This window comes from Stigmatopora nigra, chromosome 10, assembly GCF_051989575.1.
Source record: "Stigmatopora nigra isolate UIUO_SnigA chromosome 10, RoL_Snig_1.1, whole genome shotgun sequence".
NCBI classification, from domain to species: domain Eukaryota; kingdom Metazoa; phylum Chordata; class Actinopteri; order Syngnathiformes; family Syngnathidae; genus Stigmatopora; species Stigmatopora nigra.
Genome location: NC_135517.1, coordinates 4,142,476 through 4,167,981, shown reverse-complemented (window position 1 = coordinate 4,167,981; position 25,506 = coordinate 4,142,476). Strand labels below are relative to the sequence as shown.

The window sequence follows — 25,506 nt, the reverse complement described above, 5'->3', positions numbered from 1 at the left end:
TCAGCAAAAAAGAAAGTATAACAAAAATGACATGAAAGTTAATCATGCACTACACTTGAAATACTATTTTGTCTACAGAATTTTGTTTGAATTCCATATTGTGTTGTGTCGAGAGATTGTCACTAGTAATTCATCTCTGCGTTAGCAGAAATAAACAGCAATATAATTAATGAAATGCTTTGAGTGTGTACCATTAGCGGATGTTTGCTCACGATGTGCTACAATAGTGTTACAATTTCATGTCCTTTTCACCTAACAAAACCAATACTGCAGTAAATTATGTGACTTATTTTTGTGGGATAAAGTCTGTATTTACACATGTTTGTATTATGTATTTAGTAAAGGGCAATACAATCTCTTAATAGTGTACCAAACAAACTTAAACACATTACCTTGTGATATGCTGTCAGCCAATAAAGTATCATCAAATTATTTATATTATTATGTATACCACTTTTCTTTATTGACTTTGCATGAAAGTAGCCACAGTTGTCATGCACATTTTGAGAACACCCTATGTAAAGGTTTCCTTTTAAATGACATAAAACAAATTGGTAAGGTATGCACTAGGGTACAATAAAAGTTTCAATCTTTTCCATCAGCCACACGCACTGCAGATTTAAAATTCCCATTGGGGTGACTCTGTGGTTGAGTGGTTATCGTGTCAGCCATTCTGGATTTGAAACCAGGACCCCAGAGCTGCGAGGCGGGCGCGCTAACCACGCGCTCCACCGGGCCGCCTACGTACTATGAAGTTAAAAAAAAAAAACAAGAACAAAGGGCTTGTGTTTGACGTCACACGTCGTCATAGAATGGCCCCGCCCTTCGTGACGTCTTTCAAATAAATTATTTTCCGAGCAAGTCTTCCGCCATTTTAACTTCCTGCTTTCAAAGAAGAACAGTCCAGAACAACACAAGCGGAAAAGCGTTCGTTACTAGGTTAAAAGGGGTTGTTGTTTTATTTTTATTTTCCGAAAGACGGCCCAAACAAACAAGCCCGAGTATTTTCCGAACCCTTTTGTTGTTTAGCTTCAGCCGGACAGTCGCAATGCCGAGCCACCCGCTCCGTGTAGCGGTTGTGTGCTCGAGCAACCAGAACCGCAGTATGGAAGCGCACAATATCCTCAGGTAAAGATGGCCATGCGGGAAGAAGACGACGGCTCGACGACGACGCGATCGAAATGTGCCTTATAGCGTGGTGTTTGTCAAGCAGACACGACGCCAGACTTGCCGGGCCTCCGCAGTCCCAACAATGGACTCCCGAGTGCACTGTCATGCCGGATGTCGAGTTCTCTTTTTAAATGTGCTTTATCACTTTTAGGTAGTCGTTAGTTGGAAGGCCCAGACAGCCTTAAAACCCAAAACAGTCCGGCTTTTTTTTAACTAACCGGACACTGGATTTGTTGTGTAACGATTCATAATTGACAGAGCGCCCCCTAGGTGGAAGAATTCCGGAAGACACGAACTGCAGCTGCACGGCATTTGATGGCGTAATCGCTCAATGCTGCCCCCTCTGGTCATTCGTCAAAATGACATATGGAAAGTCGTTAGGCATTTTATTGATGTTGATTAAATTCTCCAAATATTTTTTTTGTTTTAATTCTGTCTAAGAAAACCGTCAACGAGCATTTATCATAGTTAAATTGGTTAATACCGACTCTGGCACTGGTTAGGTCGTCTACTCGTTTTAGGTTGTTGGTTTTCCTTATAATATATTAATAACTTAAAATTGTTTTATGTTTTTTTGTGTCTGCAGCAAACGTGGATTTGAAGTGCGTTCATTCGGGACTGGTTCTCATGTGAAGCTTCCCGGTCCAGCCCCAGACAAGCCTAATGTGTACGACTTCAAAACAACTTATGAACAGATGTACAACGACTTGGTCCGCAAGGACAAGGAACTGTATCCCCGTCTAACTCCACACACACTCACACACAATTATGCATTCACTGGATAAGTATCACATGTGTATTAATCTTTGTTAGATGATTTATGGACATCAGGGTGGTTGAAGCAGCTCCATCCATGGGTAAATGGCATGCCAGGAAACAAATGTTTTTACCAATGTTAGTTTGCTTTTTAAATAACCATAAATGAGTTTATTTTTTCGAGGGTAAAGTCTGATCATTTATATTGATTATAAAGGAGTAAATCTAATATGTCAAATACACAAAAACTAACACCGGGTTAGGTTATGTCTTTATATGGTTGCTGTTTTTTTTTTTTTTTGAAACAAAATCTGGTTTAAAGAGAGACAACCAAACAGCTGCCTCTTGATATATGCTGAACAATTCATTTTAATTTCTATTAACAAACGGCCTCATTGATTGATGCTACAATGGTTTAAATTGTATTGGTTATAATTACGAAATGCGCCATAAGATTGTGGATTTTTTCCCCCAAACATACGAATATATGAATTGGGCTAATGGTGTGTAAAGAATTTTTAGCTTTTTACTTTTTGAATGAAACTACAGCAGTTAAAATAAGCATAATCAAAACAACTAAGGACTTACAAATGGCAACCATATTGAGTCATAATAGCTCTGGCTTATTACAACTGAATCAAAAACAGTCAATGTTTTAGTACATTTATTTATTTTGGGAAAAACTTGGCTTTGTATGCACAAAACTTCCCAAAGATCTTAAACGTCTTGTCCCCTTTTATCGGACCCATAGCACCTTTCAGAACCTATTTCATCAAGTGGTCTGTTTCAAACGTTTATCCAGCTCTAGAATAAACTGCATGTTTTGTTTCAGCTATAAAACTAAAAAAAAAGGAGGGCCTATGTTCAATGTTTTACTTTTCGCCATGTTAGTTGTTTGCGTTAAAGAGCTAAATTTTAGGATGAACCGCAAATGCACTAGACTTTACAGGTGAACTTCAATAGACATCTTGAGCTGTTGAATACTTGCTTCAAAAATATAGATTTTTAGTAAAATGGAAAACTTGACCACTATTCTTTTCTCTTGTTCTCCAAAGATGTTGACGTTGCGTTCCTTGGTGTGACATGGCGCTTCAAGCTCAGTTGGCGCTTTCCTCTGAGAACTTCCTGTTGAAGCCAGGCGATGGCAAGTCACAATCAATTCTGAACTCATTGGCGTTTATTTAAGGCATGAGTGTCCATTCTTATTCAGCAAAAGGCCCACAGCAGGAGCAGGTTTTTGTTCCAACCAATCCGGTGCAGACAGTTTAACCAATGAGGTTTCTTCTGAAACCTGCAGCACTTGGACAGTAACCAACTGATTCCACCTTTAAGACACCAGCTTGGTGAATGTCTTCGGTTGGAATGAAAACCTGCACTCAATGTGACCCTTGAGGACCAGTTTGGACACCCATGATTTAAGATTATTGATTTCCATTTTGATACAAAGGGTGCATTAGTACCTGTTCAATCCATCATAAACTGGGGGGTTGACAGTTGTCATTATAGTGATAAAATGGGTAGACATTGCAGCTCCTAAAGCGACCAGCTGCCGATGTAAAAAAAAAAAAAAAATCCCAATGGCTCCCCCTCCGCGTCCCTGCATGTACCTCAATATTACCACTAGATGGTGCTGCTGCTCCTCCCTCGAAACTCACTGCTGACTCATACTCTTGTGACCTGCCAACAAAGGCTTAACACTGAAAATAAATTATGCTGCCCACCATAGGTTCCACCATGGGCCTACACCACTTTGATTTATACCTTAACCCAGAACTCCTCAGATATACACAGAATGGAATCCTTCACATGCTGGACCGCAACAAGCGGATCAAGTCTAAGCCGGAGCGCTTCCAGGCCTGCAAGGACAAGTTTGACCTGGTCATCACCTGCGAGGAGCGCGTCTACGATCAAGTGCTAGAGGGTGAGCGAGACCTCCCATCGCACTGTTTTCTGTTCGTCATGCTGACATTTTGCTTTTTGCGTTGCCAGACTTGAGCTCCCGGGAGCAGGAGACCCTGCAGCCAGTCCACGTCATTAATGTAGACATTCAGGACAACCACGAGGAAGCCACGCTGGGCGCCTTCCTCATCTGCGAGCTGTGTCAATGTGTGAGTGTCTTCTAGGTTGAGGCATCACTCCGAAGAAGAACTGGTTTGAAATGACTTGCACACTGAAGCACTTTTTTTGCACTTTACGTTTCAAAGCCCAAATTCTCGTCTTAACGGCCCCGACGTGTTCCTTCGTCGGGAATGGCAATTATGTATAAAAAAAAGTGGCTCCTGAGTATGAAGTGGGGGTTAAATACGGGTATTTTTTTATGAATCAGTTAACATTATGTTAATATTGGGCTGGTTCAGACAGTTATGATGAATATAAGCACAGTCGAGAAACCTTATGGTTTTGTAATAAACCTTTTGTTATTATCATATTTGTTAAAGTGGAGTTTTTGATGCGGAGCTTGTGTGGACATCGCTGCAGGTGTACTTAAATGCATGGACAGGCTCGAGTGGGTTTCAGGCCTCCACAGTTCAAAGCAACTGATAGGAGGTTACTGTGTCATTTTTTAGGGGTGGGGGTTAGGGTACGAGGGCTTTTTGGAATCTGGTTTCCTACCTCCAATTTTTTTTCTAAATACTGCCACTCCTTCCTAATATCTAAAATCTTGCTCCAGAGTGTAGGGTACTACGTATGCATATGTTTTTTGTTGTCTATTTAAATACATACGTTTTTGAGTCTTATCCTTTGACAGCAATAGGAGTCAAATTCATTTTAACTGGCAAAGGCTGGTACCCATTGGTCAATGCTCCTTTTTAATATATTTTTTGTACTTGGTATCAACTCATCACTATGGTTTATACTTGTAGTTGAATGGTAATGAACGTACAATGGAAAATTGGGTCCTTTCATTAATGGTGCAAATTAAAGTGTTAAAATGGGGCTCTTTTCTGACATTCACCTGCGTTTTTCTACCCAGATTCAACACACGGATGACATGGAGAATGAAATCGACGAACTACTGCAAGAGTTTGAGGACAAGAGCAGCAGAGCTTTCCTTCACACCGTCTGCTTCTACTGACCCCCGCAATAAGCACGGGCAGGCTGCCAACTGCAAATAATGGCGCGGTTGCACGGCAGGCTCTTGCGTTTAGAAAAAAAAACGTGGGTGTGCGCAGGGCCCGACTGAAAAATGGGTCCCTGATCCCATGGTTGACCCCCCACAAAGGCTATTGCTCTTCTTGCCTTTATTCTTCTTTGTCAAGGTCAAACAAAGGTCAGCCACGCCTCCTCAGGGAGTGCCATGATGCCCAAATCCCATTATTTTGTTTCGGTAATAAGCCCTCCCTCCCCCCAACCCTACCTTCCAGGTGATGTATTGTTTAATAATTTGTACAATCTCGTTTCATATTTTTACTCTACACCTGGATCTTGTAGATGTTTTGTTGAGCCAGGGGAAAGAATGAATGAACAGTATGCTTTGTATGGTTCTGTTTTAGATGACTTAAGTTAAATGGTTGAGATTGTGAATAACCAAACCTTCTCTGAGGTCATGTGTGCTGACTTGATACTCGGATATGTTTTCTTTCGGGGGCATATTTTTTTTATGTTTAAAAATTGTCAGTTCAGTGCCTGATTTGTACATAGAAATATAGTAAGAAATCTAAAGACCATTTGTGCCTCATGTTTTCTTTTTCAAACTTTGCTTGGCTCACAATTGTCTAACTTTTTCTACGTTGTCTAATAGTATATAACTGAAAAAAAAAGTTGCTATTATTGGGAATCACAAATGACAGTGACACTTAAGAATTAATGTCATTGGGGCACAATGGGTTAATGCAGTTATGTGCATTTCACATATGTAGCAAAGATCTACATCTCAATTAATCTTACCTTCAATAACTATTTTATGGCTATAAAACCTTTACTATAGCTACAGCTTTGACATATGGGGAAAAAAGCATCAATACTAACCTGGGTGGTGCAGCGGATGAGTGGATAGTGCGTCAGTCTTACAGTGGGGGACCTGGGTTCAAATCCAGCATGGTCCGAATGTGTGGAATTTGCATGTCCTCCTGAGGCCTGTGTAGGTTTTCTCTGGGTACTCCATTTTCCATCCACATTCCAAAAACATGCATGGTGGGCTGATTGGACACTCTAAATTGAGTGTGAGTGTGAATGGTTGTTGTTCTATGTGGGGAAAGCTTTAAATCTCATTATACTTGAATAATGACAATGAAAACATTCAATTCTAAATTGTCTCCTTGTGCCCTGTGATCAGCTGACCACCGATTCAGGGTCCCTGCCTCTGGTCTGTAATCAGCTGGGATAGGCTCCAGCACCCCCCGCGAACCCAATGAGGATAAAGCGGTTAAGAAAATGAGATGAGACAATGAACCATTCTTTGTTTCAAATGTAAAACTTTTAATGGACTAAGATGGCTTAGAATAAAGGTGAGTTAATAGGAAATACTAAGTAAAAATGATACTCTATATTTGGTAAAAGTAGTGTACTAACATACTGTTTTATAGCATCAAGACCACAAACATCACGCCAGGACTACGTCATCAAAACATAGACTATAGACATTAAGTTGAGAGGACAAACCAGCTCGTGGAACACGGTAAGCAAGCCAAACAATATGGGCGTGGTTACGCCCATTGCCGACGGCAGGTGCGTAAATTACGCACATGCGCAGTCTCTCGCCCTTTGGAACGGCGTTTTAATGCCGTTTGACGACGAGGTAAGGCGTCGTCGTAAGGCAAATAACTGCCCTAAATGCATTTTTATCACGCTACCGAGAGATTTTTTAGGCATCAATTGAGCCAAAAAACGTCTACAAATGTGTTAGTTTAATGCCAGGTTGCACACACCGTCGATAATTTAAGTTTGCCACCAGCTGTGTGCTCCACCCAGTTAGTTTAGTATTAGCGTCACGCCGACTGTCTCCATTTGACTTTTAAACAAAGTATGTTGCCCGTTTTTTCTCTATTTTTGAGTCGTGTAGAACGACTTTTAATCTAATCAAACAAAGCCGAGACATCAATGGACAGTTTTTTTGGGTAAAGTCTCACTCAAAAATAACATCCAGAGGCTGGACTTAGTTTCTGATGTGTTGTATATAATGACAGTTTTCCCTACCAGTGCTAAACCCGTTTCCTATTTGTTATTTTTCTGTTTTCAACCAAGAATGTATATTTAAATTTATACAAAAATTGTTAAACCAACTTTCTCCTAGTTTTTAACCTCAGTCTGTATTTAATCACCTTGTCTGCACAGAAAATAGCTCAGATCCGTCTAATTTATTTTCATTCATTATTCATCTCTTGTGAGGATTATTTTTCTTATAATCATTGTTTGGCCAGTAACAAATAACTTATTTTTTTTCCCTGTTTAGCATCAGTATGCAGCTTTTGCGTGACCAGAACAATTGCACCCTTGAGGTTGCAGGAGAGCAGACTGGGCCAGATCAAGGTAAAACAAATCCCCAAAAAACACCTAAGCCTATCTATTGAATCTCCAGTTTCTATATATGATAACTCTTGCTTATTTTTTCTCTCTTTAGGATTACCATGCAGCTCTTCGTGTCCAGAACACTCACATCATTGAGGTTATTGGATCGGAGACTGGGCCAGCTCAAGGTAAAACTACTTTAAAAAAAAAAAAAAAACACATAATCCTAACTGTTGAATTTCCAGTCTTTATATATGGTAACTTTTGCTTTTTTTTTTTTGCACACATCAGGCCTGTGTCTAGACTCTGTGATGTCTACAAGAGATCTTCCTTTTTTAAAGATGTGGCATCTCTAAATTCTGCACTTTGGAGACCACTGGCAGGCTTCTTGGAGGTAAATGTCAAAGTATTCATCCAAATTGAAAGCTTATTTAACTCAATTTTATTTCCATGGTGAGGTTTCACTGACTAAAGTTGCCATTTTCTCCCCTTCTTATACAGGTGCAGTCCAGTGTGCTCTGGCTCATGGTGGCAAAGTGAGAGGCCAGATGATTCAACAACTTCATTTAATGTGGCAAAAAGGAGAATTGTGCTGCAATTCTCCTTTTTAAAACACTTGGAGAAAAAAAGACCTAAATCCCTTTCATGGGTCTTTTTTTTTTTTTTTTTAAATTTTTGTACTTGTGTATTTTTCCTCTAAGTCAAATTCTCAATAAAAGTGCTGAAAATATAAGTGTTTTTGTATATTTTCTGGGAAAAAATTATTAAGTATTTTTTTGATTTTAACTTTTTTTTTTATTCTAAGTGTACAAATGATAACAGGTTGAGCTAATAAATTCCATCTGTGTGAAAATCAAAGTTTTCTTAATTCTTTTTTAGGGTCATGATAAATACATTTTCAATAAAATAATGTGAAAAACAAGATATATTCACTTCAAGAACATTTATTTTTTTCACAAATAATTTGCTTTCAATATAGGTTCACATGCAATTAAGATGTGCAGTCATCCATCAGTAAAGGGATGGAAGATCTTCCACTTGGGTAGAATTCTGGAAAAAAAAGGAAATATTAAGGCACAATACATTAAGTCAATTACACACTGGGTTTTACTTATTAAAAAAAAATATATATATATATATAAAAAGTACCTGTCGACAAGAAGGGCCAACTTTCCATTGCTCAAAGTCACCAAGCCTCCATCCCACTGCAAAAGGCAAGCAACATTAAAGCCACAGAAAGAAAATAAATGGATGTATCAGACATACCCCTGTGGTAGCACTGTTCTTTTGGTACACAGCATCAAAAATGATCAAGTCTTTATAACAGGGATCTCCAACTGCAGTCCTCGAGGGCCCCTAGCCAGTCTATTTTTCATGTCATCCTCCATCACACTTAATCAAATGATCAGGATTTTGATCATTCCATTATGTGGTACGAGATATGGAAAACATACTGTACTAAGATCCTCAAGACCTATGGGGATGTTGGTGTCAACTTGACTGGAGCCTGAAGAGAAGCAAAATACAAAATGAGTTGATTTAGTATACAGCACATGAATATAAAAATAAATTCCAAAAAGTCTTCATTACTTATGTTTTTATCTTCATACACTGAAGAATGTTTAAATTTGAGTCAAAAAAACCACCCCTGCGCAATTGTTAAATAAATGTCTCACTTTGGTTTTGTCCAAGCCACATATAAATACACAATGAATAAAGTTATCTAAATCTGATCTAAAACTAATCATGAAAAGTTCCAAGCCCTGATGTCATACTTTAAGTGAAAACATACAAGTGTACGGTTTATTCCTTACACCACTGATGTCACTTTTGGGGGAGTGAGTTATCCACTATAAAATAAAAAAAAATCAACGCCATGCCAGTTAGTGCGTTTTCATTCTAAATTTGAATGTATCATGATAAAAAAACGAATTGAGCAAAACCTTGAATACTGAACGCTGACTTACAATTACACGGATAGATAAAATACAAACCATTTTGAAAATGACTCACTTTGCTGACAAACAGCTCGATATGCTGTCGACAAGCTGCTTCTTTTCAGCCACATTGTTGCAGGTTCCCAAAAGTCGGTTCTCGTTGAGGAACTGAAACACACAATGGAATGATTTCATTTCAAACATACAAGAGCTAGAGGTAGCGCAATGTAGCCGATTTGTTTGCAAACATTTTCCGGTTTGCATCCACGTGGAGCCACAACATGCGATCGAAGCATGCTACTGCCAAAAAGCACCAATAAAATGAGAATTAGGGCTTCCAAATCCCCACACGATAACATACCGAATGTGCTCCATTGTCCCGAAAGAGCTTTATCGGGCAATTCTTCGGTAAATCGTTACTTCTGAGCTGCTCTGAAGTCTAGTCAAACTGGCATAACGCTCATCTGCCATTTTTAAAAATGGCCGTTTGAACTCTGACCTCGGCCACGCCTATTTCAAAATCTTCACTCTCACTGGCCAATCACAGTTTGTGATGACGGATTGATTGATTGGTTAAACCAAAAGTTTATCCACGCCTTTTTTACTGATAGTGAATGACTCCAGGTAGATTTCTGACCCTGGCAACAAATGATGGCTGAAATGTGATTGGTTAAATGCTTAAATATGAAAACACACATCTGGAAGTAGGTCAACCAGCAGAAAAGCAATAAAAGGAATCTGACAGACAATTTGGAATGATTTAATAAGTGGAATCGAACCAACACCCACTTTCACATCCAGGTTTGTTTACAGTTAAATCATTCCAGCTTCATTTTAATACTTATATTTTTTATATCCTAGTATACTAGTGATAGCAGATGATGTACAGTACTTTTGGGTGACAGTGTTGTCACATTTTTGGAAGTATTTTACCAGAGGCACATAAAAAGCAGATCAATGATAACTAGTTATAAAAACAAATGAGTTTAATTGTAATAACTTGACATAATTGTGCACATTTAGATTACCTAGGTTGTTACACACAGACAAGTACTCATTTAGTTTCCTTCAACAATACAGCCAATCAAACCGTCCGTCCCAAATCAATAAATCATGCCAAGACATGTTGAGACCACTTCATTCAAACATCATGATTTTGAGGTTGTCATTTCTTTTCATTAATTGAAATGATTTATGACTTAAACTGGAGTTCCATCTTTTGGAGGGGTGCCCTCGTTCTTGTCTACATTTTCAGATGGCTTATCTAAACTTGCTTTGACAGTTTCTTCACAGTCTAGTCCACTTTGAGACTCTGCTGTCCTATCTTGAGGTAAATTGGGCTCTTGGACGAGGACAGAAGCGATGGTATCCTGAGCCCGGGGAGTCTCGCCAATTGGCAAATTGAAGCCTATTTTACCTACAGCGCCACTCGCACTGCCCCCTGCTGGAGGAGGCGTAAGGGTCAGGGTTTGAGCCTCTTCTTCACTCCGCAACCAGTCCATTTTCTGCTGGTGTTGCTTGACGGCGTCGTCCACGCGGGCATCGATCATCGCCTCCGTCAGAATGCCATCCTCGGAGGAATACGCTGCCGCCTGCGAGGACACAGACATAGATAGGTCTCGATTTGTCATTGTGGGCTATTGAAATTTGATTGATAATTAGGACCTACCTGCCAGGCCACTCCCAATTTGGAGATCTCTCTGCCAGACATGCCTTGTGCCCGCATGGCTATCTCAGAGCATTTTTTACCGTAATCAAACTGTGCCAGCTTCATTCTCCTACAAGACACATTGACATTTATAAATTGGAATAATTGAATAATGGATTGGACATATTTTGATGGTTAAAGAGTGCTATTCTTTGCTCATTTTTATGCCAGAATCGACTTCATACTCACTGCCTCCCTCCAGTAGCCGGTTCCAGTACGTATCTGTCAAAATACAAGCGCACCAGCCTCTCTCTCTCCTCCAGTCCCGGGAGAGCGAAATTGACTATTTCATCAATACGGTCATTAATGGCCCAGTCAAATTGCTCTGGTTGGTTACTGGCCAACACCAACATGAACCTGGTTGGGAATTACAGTAAAGAAATTAGAGACACAGTTGGGTTTGACAAGTACAGAATGATTGATTGTACCTGTTGCTCTGCTCTCCAGTGCGATACAAGAAAGCGTTCAAGGTAGCTCGGAGGTCTTCACTAATTTTCTCCTGCAAAAATGGGCAATAAATATTAATGATTGATAGTTGCCCAAAACAGAAAATAAAAATGGGGCAAAAAGTTATTCTAGAAAAAAAATGTATATATGTATGTGTATATGTGTGAGTATGTGTATATGTATGTGCATGTATATATGTACGTGTATATGTATGTGTATAGATATATGTACGTGTATGTGTATATGTACGTGTATATGTATGTGTATGTATGTATATATATAATGATCTGTTAATGTCATTATTTTTTAACACATTAGTATCACTTAGTGGTCAATTATTCTGACCATTCAAACTTACAGTGGATCTTTTTCGAAGGAATGCGTCGGCTTCGTCGACAAATAACAGCAGACTGTAAGAGAATAAAGCAAAAAATATATAGAATAGCTTCTTTGAGTTTATTTTGAATTTCATATTTTCAAGAGACTTACCCTCGTCTGCTTGTATTTGCCCAGTCAAAAACTTTATGCATGGCGGTCACACCATCGCGACCCATCGGGGCGACATCACCGCCCGTCATGATGGCGTAGTCCATCCCAGAATGCACTGCCAATTTCTAGTCCAATGAGAGCAAAGCTTTAAACACAACCCCTTACTGATAAATTGTCCTCAACCCAATTATACCTTAGCAAACAGCGTCTTGCCAGTCCCTGGAGGTCCGTACATAAGGATATTCCTATAGAGACCATTATTCTGCCTGGTGTTTCTGGTTGCTATGGCAATGTCACGGACACGCTCTTCCAGAGTCGGCTGCAAATCAAAAACAATCCGTTATTTCTACACTGGATGGCATTTCTGTTTGCAGCTTACATTGAGGACGACTCCTTCGAGGGCATCTTGAGGTTTGCTCTTCAGCCTTTTGACGGTCTGAAAAGTAGCACAAATATATTAATTTCAAGACAGTATTGACCAATGAGCTAAAATTCCTACCTTGACGGGATGCTTGATGGCCTCCCCAACCGTGAAACGGGAGGTTTCTCGCACTAAAGATGGCTTCCCCAGCCTGGCCTCAATGTAACGACCAGCCACTCCGGTGGCGTTGCGGGCCGAATACACCCCCACAGCTAACAGTGTCAGCCCGGCCACCTGATTGTGGCGAGGAGAATATTTAATTCATTTGTTAGGAGTTTTTTTTTTAAGTAGATGATTCACCGTGGCTGTGACTTTGTCCCAGTCTGACACAAAGGCTCGGAATCCTTCTCCAAATACTGCACCCGCTGTCCTAAAAGTAGAAAGTATGCGTATGGATGGGATGATCATTCAGTACTAAAATAAATGTTTTGTGTTTGAACATTGTATGACTTTCTTAGTTTTTAATGCAGACCTACTTCAGAACAAACTAGATTTAGCACAAACGCGCTTGAATGCAGGATTCTAAATACGAAAAAAGCATCTTAAAGCATTTGATACGGGACTTGGGAAACAGCGCCCTCCTGCGTCCAAGAACGATTATGGCAACTGACCACTGCAGCAAGTGGACAAAATTGCAAGAGTAGGCCCAAATTATTTATTCCCAAATACACCAAAAGCACATAAATAATCAATAAATAAGTCTAAAGTGATTTTTCTTACTTTATGGACTCCAAGACTGTCTGTCTGTGCTCCGCTGCCTTCAGGCGGATTTGCTCACGTATGATGTCGGCGTTTTCTCGCTCCACACGACCTCGTGCTTTGGACTCGGCCTCGATACGCAGCATCTCGTTTTTGTGCCTCAGCTCCATTTCGTGCTCGATGGTCGCTATAGCGACGAAAAAGCCAATCAGCATCCGGCATCTCCACGGCATATCTCGGGGTCAATAAATCGCACATACCTTTCCTCATGGCTTCCTGTTTGTGGACGGATTCCTCTTGCTTGCGAAGGTTTTCCTCATTCAGCATTTGCTGAGGGGGAAAGACAAAAAAATAATAATTTCATGGAACATTTCCATTTTGAGAAGAAGTTTGAGCTGAGCCCGAACCTGTTGTCTTAATTGGTCCTCGTAGCGCTGCCGGGCAAGTTTGTCCTGGTACTGAGCCCTCTGATAAAGAAGGAATGGATTACTTTTAAAGGGGAAAAAAGGAGAAAAAAAACACAAAAAAACATGGCGCCAAACTCACCGCTTGATGCTGTTTTGACTCCTCATTAATAGTTTTCCTCCTTTCCTCACCCTGAATTCGGGTCTGTTCACCTTTCAGCTGTTCCACAGCCGCTTCATATTCCTATCAGGGCAGTAAATTAATTTTAAAAAAATCTGTTTTCATGACAAATGATTGAATGTGTTGTGAGTAGAATTAATCTTTTTAATCTATAGAAGCACATTTAGAATATTATTGCACGGCGACAGTGTTTGTAACTTTATGCTTTACCTTAATTTTACTTTGGTGCTCCATTTGGATGCTCTGCTCATGCATACGAGCCAATTCCAAAGCTTCTTTAGCATTTCCTGCAAAAAGATAACAACACAGGACACAAAACTTTAAATATGTCAGTCAAAAGTGTGTCTAAGTTTAGCAATATACAACAATGAACCCAATTAACTCCTCATTAGAAGCAATAAGATGCCTTCATTTTAGCACGAATCTGAGGTTTGGGGCATCGTGACCTTTGAACTATGACATTGTTTTGCTAACATGCCATGGATTGTAGTATTTTATTTTGAAGGATGTCACCTGTATTGCTGGGCCTCGATATCTAAACAACTACTACAGGGGAAAAAACCCAAAGGAAGACATCGTGGGATAAAATGTGTGCAAACCCATGAAGAAAAAACGTTTCCTCCTGGAATACTTACGGGATTTGTCGAGGTCCTTGGCCGCTTGTGCAGCCCTCTCCAGTCCGGTAGGATCGAAGTTGCTCCATTTGTCCTTGGGTTTATCACCCCCGCCGCTGGAGCCTCCAGCCGGCGGCGGAGGTGGAGGAGGAACCGGCAAACCGGGAGGAGGCTCCGGTTGCCCCTTGTTAAGGCCAAAGAGCCACGACATTTTCGGGAGAAAATAAGATTGGTTTGGGCCGGTTGTGGGGAGAAAGACCGGTGGAGGCGACCAAAGATCTGTCACTGTACTTCCTACACGCGCGTGTAACTCACGGGGTTTGAGCGCATGTGCAAAGTACCAGGCGGGTGTCAAGCAGTAACGGCAAAGACAATTGGCTCAAGTTGAGTGTTCTTATTTTTCATTGGTCAGTAAGACAGGTGATGTCATGCAGAACCCCGCCCAGAAAGTATAGAGCAGCCGTAATGGGACAAACTTAATACAACGTCATGTCGGTTTATTGCGTCAGGCCGGCTGGTTCTGAATGTCATAGTACATCTGCTGGATGTCCTTCGTTCAATAAGGTTTTAATATTAATATTCGTATAAAATCAAACCATGTATGCACTACTGACAGACACATTGTTAGATTTTTTCTTCTGTCAGAATTTCTCAATCCTTTATGCCTAGACATGAACTTAATTTGACCTTCACTGATAATATGTATTAAGTTTGTGCAATATGTAGAAAAATGCATGTAAAATAATACAGTTAAGGCTAACAGAAAAATATGTTAAAGACACAACAAAGCATGTACTGTATATAAAAATGTTTTATGATAACCAAACAGCAAAAACAATCACACAACCAGAAATAAATATGTACACAAAGGAAATAAATGCTGATCAAACATTTCCGGTCAACATTACATTCACAGGAAATATTGAATGTATTTGCAAAATTGCTCTTGGATGCAAAATTTTAAAATTAAATAGTTATCCACTGTAATTCTTGTGTGGAGGCTTAAAAAGGTAAAAAAAAACAAAAAATAAAAATCCTGCCCTGTCATTTACCAATCATACACCTGTATCATCAAATATTTCAAAGGCTTCCTCGTTCATTTGTTCTGTAAAACCTAAACAAAACATTACTATGTGCACGTTTTAATAACCATCTCGCCATGTGGAGGCCAGTAGCATCCATTACTGTTGCAGAACAACACGGGAAAAAATCCCAGCAGGCTCTTTGCCATCACCCAGCGCTGCAGCAAAGCCTTCTTGTTGCCGGGCTCTGGCCAACTTTGCGAGGGAGAGGAACGTCCGAGGTTCCGTGATGGCCAGCTCGCTGATAACCCGTCGGTTGAGCTGAACGCTACTCTGCAAATACGTTCACCAAACACAACATTAGTGCACCATCCAATGAGAAAAGAGGCATCGTGTTATTACTGATAAAACTTTGATGACAATGACAATTGGTAATATAGGCCACATGTGTCAAAGTAGGTTAGGAAACACTTGTCTAGATCCCTATATTTGAATATTAAAAAAATACCTTTGTTAGGTTGCTCATGAAGACAGGATATTTCATGCCGTGCTCTCGAGAGGCTGCAGCAATGCGTGCGATCCAAAGCTGCAGAAAAATAATAGTAATAATAATAATTGAATCAAAACACAGACCTTTAGATGACACGGAATACTTCAAGAAGGAATCTATTTGTAATCATACAAGTAAATCCATATACCTATATACTTAAAATTGTAACCCCATGTATACACTATATATTTTTTAATGCCCCAATCCTCATTAGTGTCTTATGTAGGCGGGAATCGAACAATGCAGACGGTCAAGATATGCAATAAACCCCAGATTGGATGCAGGCCAATTAACACAACTCACATTCAGAGAACTGGCTTCATAAAAACATTTACATCTGGTTAAAGAAATTCCATATCTTAGCCAAAAATCCCCTATAATTGAATTATTTCCCAGAATTTCTTGAGTGCAAAAGATATGAAATATGTAGATCTTTAGTGACACTAGTCCTGGAAGTTTGTTGTTATGGTCGGTGTTTGCATGGCTTGGGTCAAGGTCGAATTGCAGACACAATTTTCTAGGGCAATATGTCACTTACTGTTCTAAAATTGCGTTTCTTCAGCTTTCGCCCTTTCGTCGCGTAGACAAACGCCCTCCTGACAGTCCGCACGGCCAGACTGTAGCAGCGATTCTTTCTGCCTCTGAAGTGCTTCGAAACAAAACGTCAAGAATCTCATGTGAGGATCTTCACAACTTTGAGTCACTGTGCGTCATATCTCAGAAGGACAATAAACAAGAGGGTGGTCATAGGGGGACGTATGGTACAAACGGGTAAGAATACAATAATACAACGTTGCTCATACCCGAGCATGCTTGAGAAGTTCTTGAACCTTCCAGTACCGGTCGGGTCCACGGTTTCTAATCCATCTGGACAAGGTTAGAAAGACCATAATTGCTTCTTCGCAGAATTCTCTGTGGAGAAAAAGAGGCCACCGGCTTGGGAGTGACCTTATAAAGACTTCTCAAACCGCACGTGAGCCGCACCAGGTTTCTTACATGAGAGCATCTGAATGGGGTTTGCTTGTTTTCTATGTCATGGTGGACCGGAATAACTCAAAATGGAACCAGTCAAATGCAAAAATAGTGAGCAGATTTAGACTAGATCTAATAATATTGTCAATCTTTAGCATAATAATTTGATTTCATCTATAACAACATGATCAACAAAGGATAAAAAAAAACTTGGCGCAATAATTACATTCATTCATTTTCCGTGCACAAATAGCTAAAACGCATTGTATTAAGACCACATTGGGGAGTAAATACATTAATAATATTAATGATAATATGCTTAATAATCAGATAAATACATTTTAAAAACGTCCTTTTGACCATTGAAATGCTTGATGGTCCGGGTTGAGTGATTAACACTTTGGTTAAATCCGTGCGATGCTTTTCAACAAAACAAGCGCTCCCTAACACTACCGCGGGGGCTTGTGGGACATAGAGGACGGAAGATGAGGTCAGAATTGAAAACGACAACATGTCCGTAGCTGGTCTCACGTCCTTGAGCCGCTGTGGTGTTTTGGCCCTTCGGTCCTCAGCTCGTTTGGTGGTAGGTTCATTTCAATCAGCAACACATCAGGATCCTTCTTTCTCTAATCTAGAAACATTTTATGAAGTGTTTATAACTGGCCTGGTATACCGATGACATAATCCGTCCAATTAGCGCAGGTTATAAACATGTTATTATAAAAAACAGTATTTTTATTCTACCACACTGCCAATTTTCTAGATATTTTGTAGTGGAACATATTGAATAAAGGTTGGAAAAGACTAGTTTAAAATGCACCCCACCTACTTGATTCTAACTTTGGGTTTATGTTGCGACAGGCCGTGCGTTCTGCGCAGACGGCCGCAGCCCCAGCCACAGAGCCTCGGATTAAGAAATTCCAGGTGTACAGATGGGATCCAGACACCCCGGGAGACAAGCCCCGCATGCAGATCTTCGAAATCGACCTGAACACGTATGTAGGTGACCCAGATCCAAGCTTGTGACAGCTGCACTGTGTTAAGTGCTGTCCTCAATACAAGGGAACATCCACATTTTGGAAAGACACCAACATACTTGTACAACTTAACTTTGGGAGGGAGTGAGTAGCCAAAGGATTAGTAAATCCTTAAGTATGTCTGACACCAAAAGAAAAAGTATTGTAAATTAGGTTTCTCTCCTTTATTTGTGGAGTTCCTGATATGACTGTTTCCCATTATGATAAAGAAATGAAATACTCTTAAAATTAAAATGGGGTAATTTACAGTAATCCCTCAAATATCGCTGTTAATGTAGACCACAGTTGCAAAAGTGGCTTCCGATTATGTGGATTTTCACATTTTTTAAACTTAAAACTATATAGTTAAGAAAAACAATAATAGCGTAAAAACATCGCAAAGTAGTGAAGATGCGATAATCGAGGGATTACTGTACTCTTTTAAGAATACAAGATAGCAATGTCAATTCAGCAAATAGTCCTTTTTAATTTTTTCCTATTGCTCAATTCTTTGACAAAATGACATTTTAAACATGCATATTTTGCTTTTTGAACTTTCTTTAGATGTGGCCCAATGGTACTTGATGCCCTCATCAAAATCAAAAATGAAATGGACCCCACACTGACCTTCCGTCGCTCCTGTAGAGAAGGTATGTATTCTCAAGCTTCAAGTGTGTCATCAGTACACAATAAAAACTTGTTGTTGACATGACCAAAAGCTTGTGGGGTGTCGTTTACTATCTTCAGGTATCTGTGGATCCTGTGCAATGAACATCAATGGTGGAAACACACTGGCCTGCCTCAACAAGATTGACACCAACCTTAGCAAAGCGGCCAAGATTTACCCTCTTCCGCATATGTATGTGGTCAAAGACCTTGTGCCTGTGAGTACGCCATTTTAAGCCTATTCTTAAGTCACCCTGTTCGTGGAAATTTGCAGTTAAGTTATCAGAACTATCGGACAAAATGGAAGCTGCCTGAACTGAATGAACAAATAACATTAATTGGAATGTTGTGATTTGAAAATTCAGTCTAATCTGGACTTTAACTTGAACATTTTGTAAGTAGACCAGTACTTTACATGTAAATTCTCTCATTCGTTCCACAGTCGTCACACTAAACCCTTTAAAATTGGTCAAAGTGTCCAAATTTTGTATGAAATGAGAGAAAATTAAATTAGATAACGGATAAGGAAATTCATTTACTTTTTGTGTGAACTCAAAAATTCCCCACAGGACATGAGCAACTTTTATGCTCAGTACAAGTCCATTGAGCCCTACCTGAAGAAGAAGGATGAGACCCTGGAAGGCAAAGAGCAGTACACCCAGTCTGTTGAAGACAGACAGAAACTGGTCAGAACCTTCTCTCAACTCGCAACTTTCCTCACCACACAGTGGACTAACTGCCATTTTTTTCTGGTCTAGGACGGGCTATACGAGTGCATCCTATGCGCCTGCTGTAGTACAAGCTGCCCAAGCTACTGGTGGAACGGAGACAAATACCTCGGGCCTGCCGTTCTCATGCAGGTGTGTACTACACTACTTCAAAAATAGGAAAAATTGCTAAATTTCATGTGACAAGGCAAGCATCCATTGTATAAAACGGAGTTATGTTGAAATTGGTGATTGAGATGTTGATTAATACCTTACCTTAATTATGATGTATGTCGTTTCACAGGCGTATCGTTGGATGATCGACTCGCGGGATGACTTCACCGAGGAGCGTCTGTCCAAGCTGCAGGATCCATTTTCTCTATATCGTTGCCATACTATCATGAATTGCACCAAAACGTGCCCCAAGGTAACGCTTGCCGCCACGAATAGAAGTATAATCGGGTCGAAAAAATAGTATTCTTTAGTTTAGTATCCACATTATTGTTTTAGTATACATTTTTATACATATTTACTTCTTTTTAAAAAGTCAGTGAGAGACCAAACCTTTCTAGTATAGATTTTCAAATGTCTGGTCGGGTTCGAGCTCAAGATCTTACCTCTAGCTGCTGTTGATTGTCCACCAATGCCCACGTCTCAGTGTGTTTTCCGTTGTCCACACAGGGCCTGAACCCAGGGAAAGCCATTGCAGAGATCAAGAAGATGATGGCCACATATAAGGAGCAAAAAGCAGCAACAGTTTGAACACTCCAGGGTCCTCTGTGTATCATAGTTCATTAAATACAATAAAATCAATTCTAAAACATGCTTTTTGATGAATGGTGGCCTTGTTATAGTTGTCTCACGGACATTTTCACTATCTTAATGTGTATTATGTCTGTATGGTAAATGTATGAAGCACATATGTACAAAATGTAAGTTGTTTTTCAGGCTTGAAATCCCAAGTGCATTTGGGACATAATGTTGCTTTTGTTTTTACCATGTCATTAATATATACAGTTGGTCCACACACAAAAAAAATGAAACTGAGAATAAAGCTTTAAAATTGCATTAATATGTTGTGTTGTCTTTAATACTGGAGAGTGATAAAAGTGTGTTTTCAAAGGTTCCCTTAACAGTGCCATTTATGCATGGCATTTAAAGCCCTGTGAAATGTCAATTGTATGGTCATCGTAGTACTTTAAAATTCTCGCCTTATTTTAATGGTGCTCCCCATCCATGTAATGTTTTGGGTTAATTTGGGTTTGCTGGGCCCATCCAGATGCGGGGCCCACATGCATGCTGGGAGTCGAAATGGGGAGGAGACTTGACACGCGGGGTGGTGCGATTTGAGTCTGCAAAGTCCTCCGGCACTCACGGGGTGCATCAAGGTGGAGGACAGTCGCAGAAAATTCATCCTAACTTTTGGTAAGTGGATCATACTTTTCAACCTAATCTTGCCTTTGTCAAATTTGTCTATGCTTGACTAAATCAAGGTTATGTTTTCTTTAAAGCACTGTAAGATAATCCACTCTTGAGGTGCTTTGCATGGACAAATTGGGGCTTTTTGTGTTATCACCGGAGGGGAGACTACAGTTAGGCGGGGTGGGGGGAGGTGGGGGGCTACCAGACAAACTGGGGTCAATGAGGGCGAAGAGGGTGGGGGTGGAATGCAGTTTTTCATTCATTTAGTGATGAAAATATGGATTAAAAAGTCATTTTCTGTTCCGGGAAAGTATCTCACAAGTGTAGGTTGGGGGTCTTTGGTATGGGATGGGAAGGGGGGGGGGATGTTAATGACTCCCAGATGTGTGCTGTGAAAACATGGCCTTTGATGCCAATGTGATGCACAATTGGAATGTCTGTGTTAGTGTGTGTGTTTTTTCCTATTCTGTTGGGTCAAAAAATATCCCTTAAAGTTAGACACAATAGAAAATTAGCATTAATACAAACATCAATATTTTCAAAGGTCATCTGTAGTTTCCCAAAACCTGCAAAAAATCCAAGAGATTGAGGACAGAACTGAAAATAAAGTTCATTAAATATGCAATTAGTGTTAGACGACATAGATAAATATCAATGTTGTTCTTCTTGTGTACAGTGAGTTAACGTTACGACTGTAAATGTTTCCAAGTCTTTCTTTTTTGACTCCATAAAGAGGCCATTTGCTTGGAGGAATAAATTGGGGGGGACAAAAGGGGGAGGTCGACAGAAGGGAAATGAGGGATGTAGTAGAGCCAGACGGCTGGAGGGGGGGATAAGGGGGCTGAAAAAGTAGGTGTTTCGGGGTCCACTCTTTCTTGTCCTGGAATGTAGCCCGGCTTAGACGTTTTGCTGCAGAAGGGGAAAAAGTGGGAAATTATTCTTAGGCAGGAGAGACTTTCCACATTCTTGCTCTTATATCCCCTATCTCTAATTTTTTTTTTGCTGGGGCCAGTTGAGGGGATAGTGAGTGTGTGTCGTGTTTTGGGTTTGAGTGGGGGTTACAAAGGACGTGTAAGGGGGGGGGAAAAGTTCATTTTGCTCATGCTGATTCATTTTTTTCTGTCAATTGTTTAACAGTGAGAGTCTGACGGCCCCCCACAGCGACCATGAGAGCCCTCCTCTTCATCTGCATGCCAGGTAACTGCAAAATACATTGAATAAAGTCATAATTATTAGATATTTCCCATCCATTTAACGTTGAAAATGGGTTATTGTACTTACATAAGAAATAAATACAGTCAGTATAAACCACTTAAGTACTAATACAGTACTACATTTTATCATTTTTTTTCTCTCTATGTGAATCATCAACAGTTTTGCTGCTTGCCCAGCCACAGTACCAAGAACCCTTTCCTTTTTTGGGTGAGTTTTTCAGAACGTATTTTCCGAACTATAAGTCGCACTTTTTAACAAAATAATTTGGTATATCCTGCAACATGACTTTTATATTTTTTTACTCTGACTGCCAATATTTTGCTAAACAGTTTTTTTAGGCTATAGTTAACCAAAAATCTGTTAATTTAGACACTTTTCCCTTTATTCCTATGACTTTAACACATAATGATGTATAATTTATTGTCCAGTGCAAATTAATGTCATTTTTACCTTTCATTGTGCATTTTTTTTCAATTCATAATACGAAAAATACAGTACTTGGATTACAGCAATTGTTAATACTGTTATTTTTCTTCTCTAGAGGACTATGGACCTGATTATTTTCCAGGTAAAGTATGTTTTCTTTAATATATTTAAGTGAAAACATAAGACCAACGGGTGTCACTTATTAAATAATATATTCAAGATTGTCCTTATACTTTTGGATTTCACTGTAAAAGTACAATTTAAAAATTCTACTTCATCTTTTCTCGCTTTTGTTCAGACCGTCCAGATTCTGAGAATCACGATTCTGCTCCTGGAAACTTCCAACAGCAAGTTCGGGTTGATCCCGTCATCCGTCCAGAAAAAACAGGTATGTCTGCTAAAGCTTTAAACATCTGGAAACGGCCTGATATTATTTTTCATTTCTATTCGTCTGAGTATCAGAGAGCGAGTTTGAAACGGAGCCCACGGAGCCAGGTCCTCTCGGTAAGACCACATCATTGTTGGACTCTTCCCTAAGGATTTTTCTAAGACCATATTTTGTATTTTTACCCTTCCAGATTGTAGAGAAGAGCAGTATCCTTGTACCAGACTCTATTCTGTCCACAAACCATGCAAACAGTGCTTGAACAGTCTCTGTTTCTACAGGTAGGCCACACCTGGAAACAATTATACGCCATGAGCTATTTATGCAAGCATCCCCAAACTATGGCATCATCTAGTTTGTCTTTATTAGCCAGAAAGGCCATCTGAACGTGGTCAGACAATATGGCCTCAAGGATTTTTACTTTGGGTGGAAATTAAATGCTCACAGATGCAAACATGTACACACTCAGATCTATTCAAGTCATTAAAGCCCGTGCGGTATGAAGTCAGAGAATGAACAATTGTGCCCTTTTTTTTTATAGACTAAAACAAGTTTTTTTGCAGGCAATGAATGTTTTAACTAAAAATAAACGGCTCTAGAGCCATTTCTGCATGTTAGTGAAGCAAGCTATAGCATTGGCTGTTTTTCAGATTGAAAAAGAAATAAAATTAATTCAAAAAGTAGACTGGGAAAAAATGAATTTGAAAAAGGAACAAAAAAAATTCAAAAAGCAACCGCAGAAAATAAATTAATTTGAAAAAAAATTAGTTTTCTAAAATAACTAGTCATTTAAAAAAAACAACAACAGCGGAAATAAATTATAATTAGAAAAATGGCCATTTTTCAAATTAAAGAAGAAATAAAATTAAATAAAAAAATAGCCTAGGAAAAATAATTAATTTGAAAAACAAAAAGAAACAAAAGAATCTAAAAAAAAACAAATAAAATTATAAATAGAAAAAATTGCCATTTTTTAAGGTGATTGCAAAAACAACTTCCATACTTTTTCACACTAAACTTCCCTAAGATTTTAATTTGAAATTCTTCTATATTGTGCATTAAACTGCTCCTGGTGTGCACACTTTGACCAATTCAATATTAGTCATTTTCACATGATACAAAGCATATGCCTGAATTTATAATTCTGATATTGAGGACCCCGTATTCCCGCATCTGATTTAATTTGCACTATACTTTTTTTGCAGTCTGAGGCGCGTGTACGTCATCAACAGAGAGGTGTGCGTGAGGACCGTGTGTGCACATGAAGAGCTGCTCAAAGGTATGCTCTTACATTCTCAAGCTTTAAAAAGTACATCTTAACCATACAACTCACCTGCCTGTAGCGGACTTGTGTCGGGACCAGTTCTCACGCTGTGGCGTGGCGGCCGTGAGCGGCCATTGCGGTTCTGTTGGGGGGAGCTGTGGTCAGAGCTGTGGCGGTGGCTGCTGATGGAGAACGCTTTCAGCTACTATGTCCATCTTACAACTTTTCCTCTTTCCTTACTTGTCTCCTATAAAGCAGTGGTTCCCAATTTTTGTTAATGAACACCACATATTTCATTATAAAAACCTCTATAGTACATGACCAAACTAAAATGTTGTATAGACAGACAGTGGACCCTCCCATAGTTGCAGGTCAGCAAAGATTTACTGTTGGTGTGAGTTAAGGAGCTCCATTCACATTCATTTTGTGACAAATATATAGAAAGGGGGCATTTTGAGACAACTGTATAGAGTTGGGGGGTCATCAAGAGGCAAGGATGAAAAATACCATACCTAATGTATTGTCCGTCTTCTGATGGGCAGTAGGTGATAGACACAGCTTCCAGTTTGGACCAATGGGAGATGAATGTTGTCAAATAGCCTGAAACACACTCTTATCTCAAGACATGAAATCTCAGAACACTCAAGGTCAAGGCAATGGTCTCTCATTTCACTTTAAGACTGGTTATGGTTCAGCAGGGCTTGACCAATATGGCCTGCGTGTCATGGGGGGGTTTCACTGTACATAGCAATGATGGTCAAACTGACTAGTATATATGTATACATGAATATGTGTATATATGTATACATATATATGTGTATATATGTATGCACGTATATGTGTATATATGTATACATGTATATGTGTATATATGTATACAAGTATATGTGTATATATGTGTATATGTATACATGTATATGTGTATATATGTATACATGTATGTGTATATATGTATACATGTATATGTGTAAATGTGTATATGTTTATATGTATACATGTATATGTGTATATGTATGTATATGTATGTATGTATATATATGTATATATACACATATACATACATATATGTAAATATATACACATATACATACATATATGTATATATACACACATATACATACATATATGTATATATACACACATACATACACATATACATACATATATGTATATATATATATATATATATATATATATATATATATATATATATATATATATATATATATATATATATATATATATATATATATATATATATATATATATATATATATATATATATATATATATATATATATATATATATATATATATATATATATATATATATATATATATATATATATATATATATATATATATATATATGTATATATGTATAGGTATACATATATACACACATACACACACATTGTAGATTCAAAGTAGAAGTATTTCAGAATATGTCATTGGCATTCTGTAGGTAGATGAACAAAAGTACTTCAATTTGTATTACATTACTCATCTTTTGGGTAGAAATGAAGTGAATTTGAAAATGTAGATGTTGGGAATCACTGTTTTCATGTCACCTTTTCTATTTATCCC

General features: G+C 39.0%; 5 protein-coding genes and 3 long non-coding RNA genes across 8 annotated transcripts; 4 read left to right on the top strand and 4 right to left on the bottom strand.

Annotated features, from left to right (window-relative positions):
• The first annotated feature begins 847 nt into the window (after positions 1-847).
• ssu72 (SSU72 homolog, RNA polymerase II CTD phosphatase) lies at positions 848-5,594 on the top strand. Its single transcript, XM_077726847.1, has 5 exons — positions 848-1,128; positions 1,757-1,900; positions 3,708-3,847; positions 3,916-4,034; positions 4,901-5,594. The coding sequence occupies exons 1-5, from the start codon at positions 1,049-1,051 to the stop codon at positions 5,000-5,002; spliced, it is 585 nt and encodes a 194-aa protein (XP_077582973.1). The 5' UTR covers positions 848-1,048; the 3' UTR covers positions 5,003-5,594.
• A 1,004-nt stretch (positions 5,595-6,598) lies between these two features.
• LOC144203537 (uncharacterized) lies at positions 6,599-8,023 on the top strand. The gene is made up of 5 exons (XR_013327705.1): positions 6,599-6,664; positions 7,319-7,395; positions 7,487-7,562; positions 7,666-7,768; positions 7,876-8,023. It is a non-coding gene; the product is annotated as an uncharacterized LOC144203537 (long non-coding RNA).
• Positions 8,024-8,302: 279 nt separating this feature from the next.
• LOC144203540 (uncharacterized) lies at positions 8,303-9,783 on the bottom strand. Its single transcript, XR_013327706.1, has 5 exons — positions 9,673-9,783; positions 9,388-9,479; positions 8,641-8,881; positions 8,524-8,579; positions 8,303-8,424 (listed from the first exon to the last, which is right to left on the bottom strand). It is a non-coding gene; the product is annotated as an uncharacterized LOC144203540 (long non-coding RNA).
• Positions 9,784-10,279: 496 nt separating this feature from the next.
• Positions 10,280-14,625, bottom strand: atad3 (ATPase family AAA domain containing 3). Its single transcript, XM_077727249.1, has 16 exons — positions 14,296-14,625; positions 13,871-13,947; positions 13,622-13,723; positions 13,483-13,542; positions 13,336-13,405; positions 13,097-13,262; positions 12,677-12,746; positions 12,455-12,610; positions 12,335-12,391; positions 12,149-12,274; positions 11,956-12,080; positions 11,825-11,876; positions 11,448-11,518; positions 11,209-11,376; positions 10,981-11,089; positions 10,280-10,903 (listed from the first exon to the last, which is right to left on the bottom strand). The coding sequence occupies exons 1-16, from the start codon at positions 14,483-14,485 to the stop codon at positions 10,511-10,513; spliced, it is 1,992 nt and encodes a 663-aa protein (XP_077583375.1). The 5' UTR covers positions 14,486-14,625; the 3' UTR covers positions 10,280-10,510.
• Positions 14,626-15,067: 442 nt separating this feature from the next.
• mrpl20 (mitochondrial ribosomal protein L20) lies at positions 15,068-16,861 on the bottom strand. The gene is made up of 4 exons (XM_077726568.1): positions 16,650-16,861; positions 16,385-16,495; positions 15,805-15,882; positions 15,068-15,629 (listed from the first exon to the last, which is right to left on the bottom strand). The coding sequence occupies exons 1-4, from the start codon at positions 16,734-16,736 to the stop codon at positions 15,456-15,458; spliced, it is 450 nt and encodes a 149-aa protein (XP_077582694.1). The 5' UTR covers positions 16,737-16,861; the 3' UTR covers positions 15,068-15,455.
• A 397-nt stretch (positions 16,862-17,258) lies between these two features.
• On the top strand, positions 17,259-20,032 carry sdhb (succinate dehydrogenase complex, subunit B, iron sulfur (Ip)). The gene is made up of 8 exons (XM_077726359.1): positions 17,259-17,401; positions 17,680-17,813; positions 18,399-18,484; positions 18,582-18,718; positions 19,070-19,186; positions 19,259-19,360; positions 19,512-19,634; positions 19,889-20,032. Exons 1-8 carry the CDS (start codon positions 17,330-17,332, stop codon positions 19,967-19,969), a joined length of 852 nt encoding a protein of 283 aa, XP_077582485.1. The 5' UTR covers positions 17,259-17,329; the 3' UTR covers positions 19,970-20,032.
• Positions 20,033-20,570: 538 nt separating this feature from the next.
• Positions 20,571-24,124, top strand: mfap2 (microfibril associated protein 2). Its single transcript, XM_077726697.1, has 9 exons — positions 20,571-20,632; positions 21,767-21,826; positions 22,004-22,051; positions 22,386-22,412; positions 22,569-22,658; positions 22,733-22,774; positions 22,849-22,936; positions 23,861-23,934; positions 23,999-24,124. Exons 2-9 carry the CDS (start codon positions 21,796-21,798, stop codon positions 24,103-24,105), a joined length of 507 nt encoding a protein of 168 aa, XP_077582823.1. The 5' UTR covers positions 20,571-20,632; positions 21,767-21,795; the 3' UTR covers positions 24,106-24,124.
• Positions 21,308-24,628, bottom strand: LOC144203303 (uncharacterized). The gene is made up of 3 exons (XR_013327654.1): positions 24,432-24,628; positions 23,989-24,101; positions 21,308-21,830 (listed from the first exon to the last, which is right to left on the bottom strand). It is a non-coding gene; the product is annotated as an uncharacterized LOC144203303 (long non-coding RNA).
• Positions 24,629-25,506: the final 878 nt, after the last annotated feature.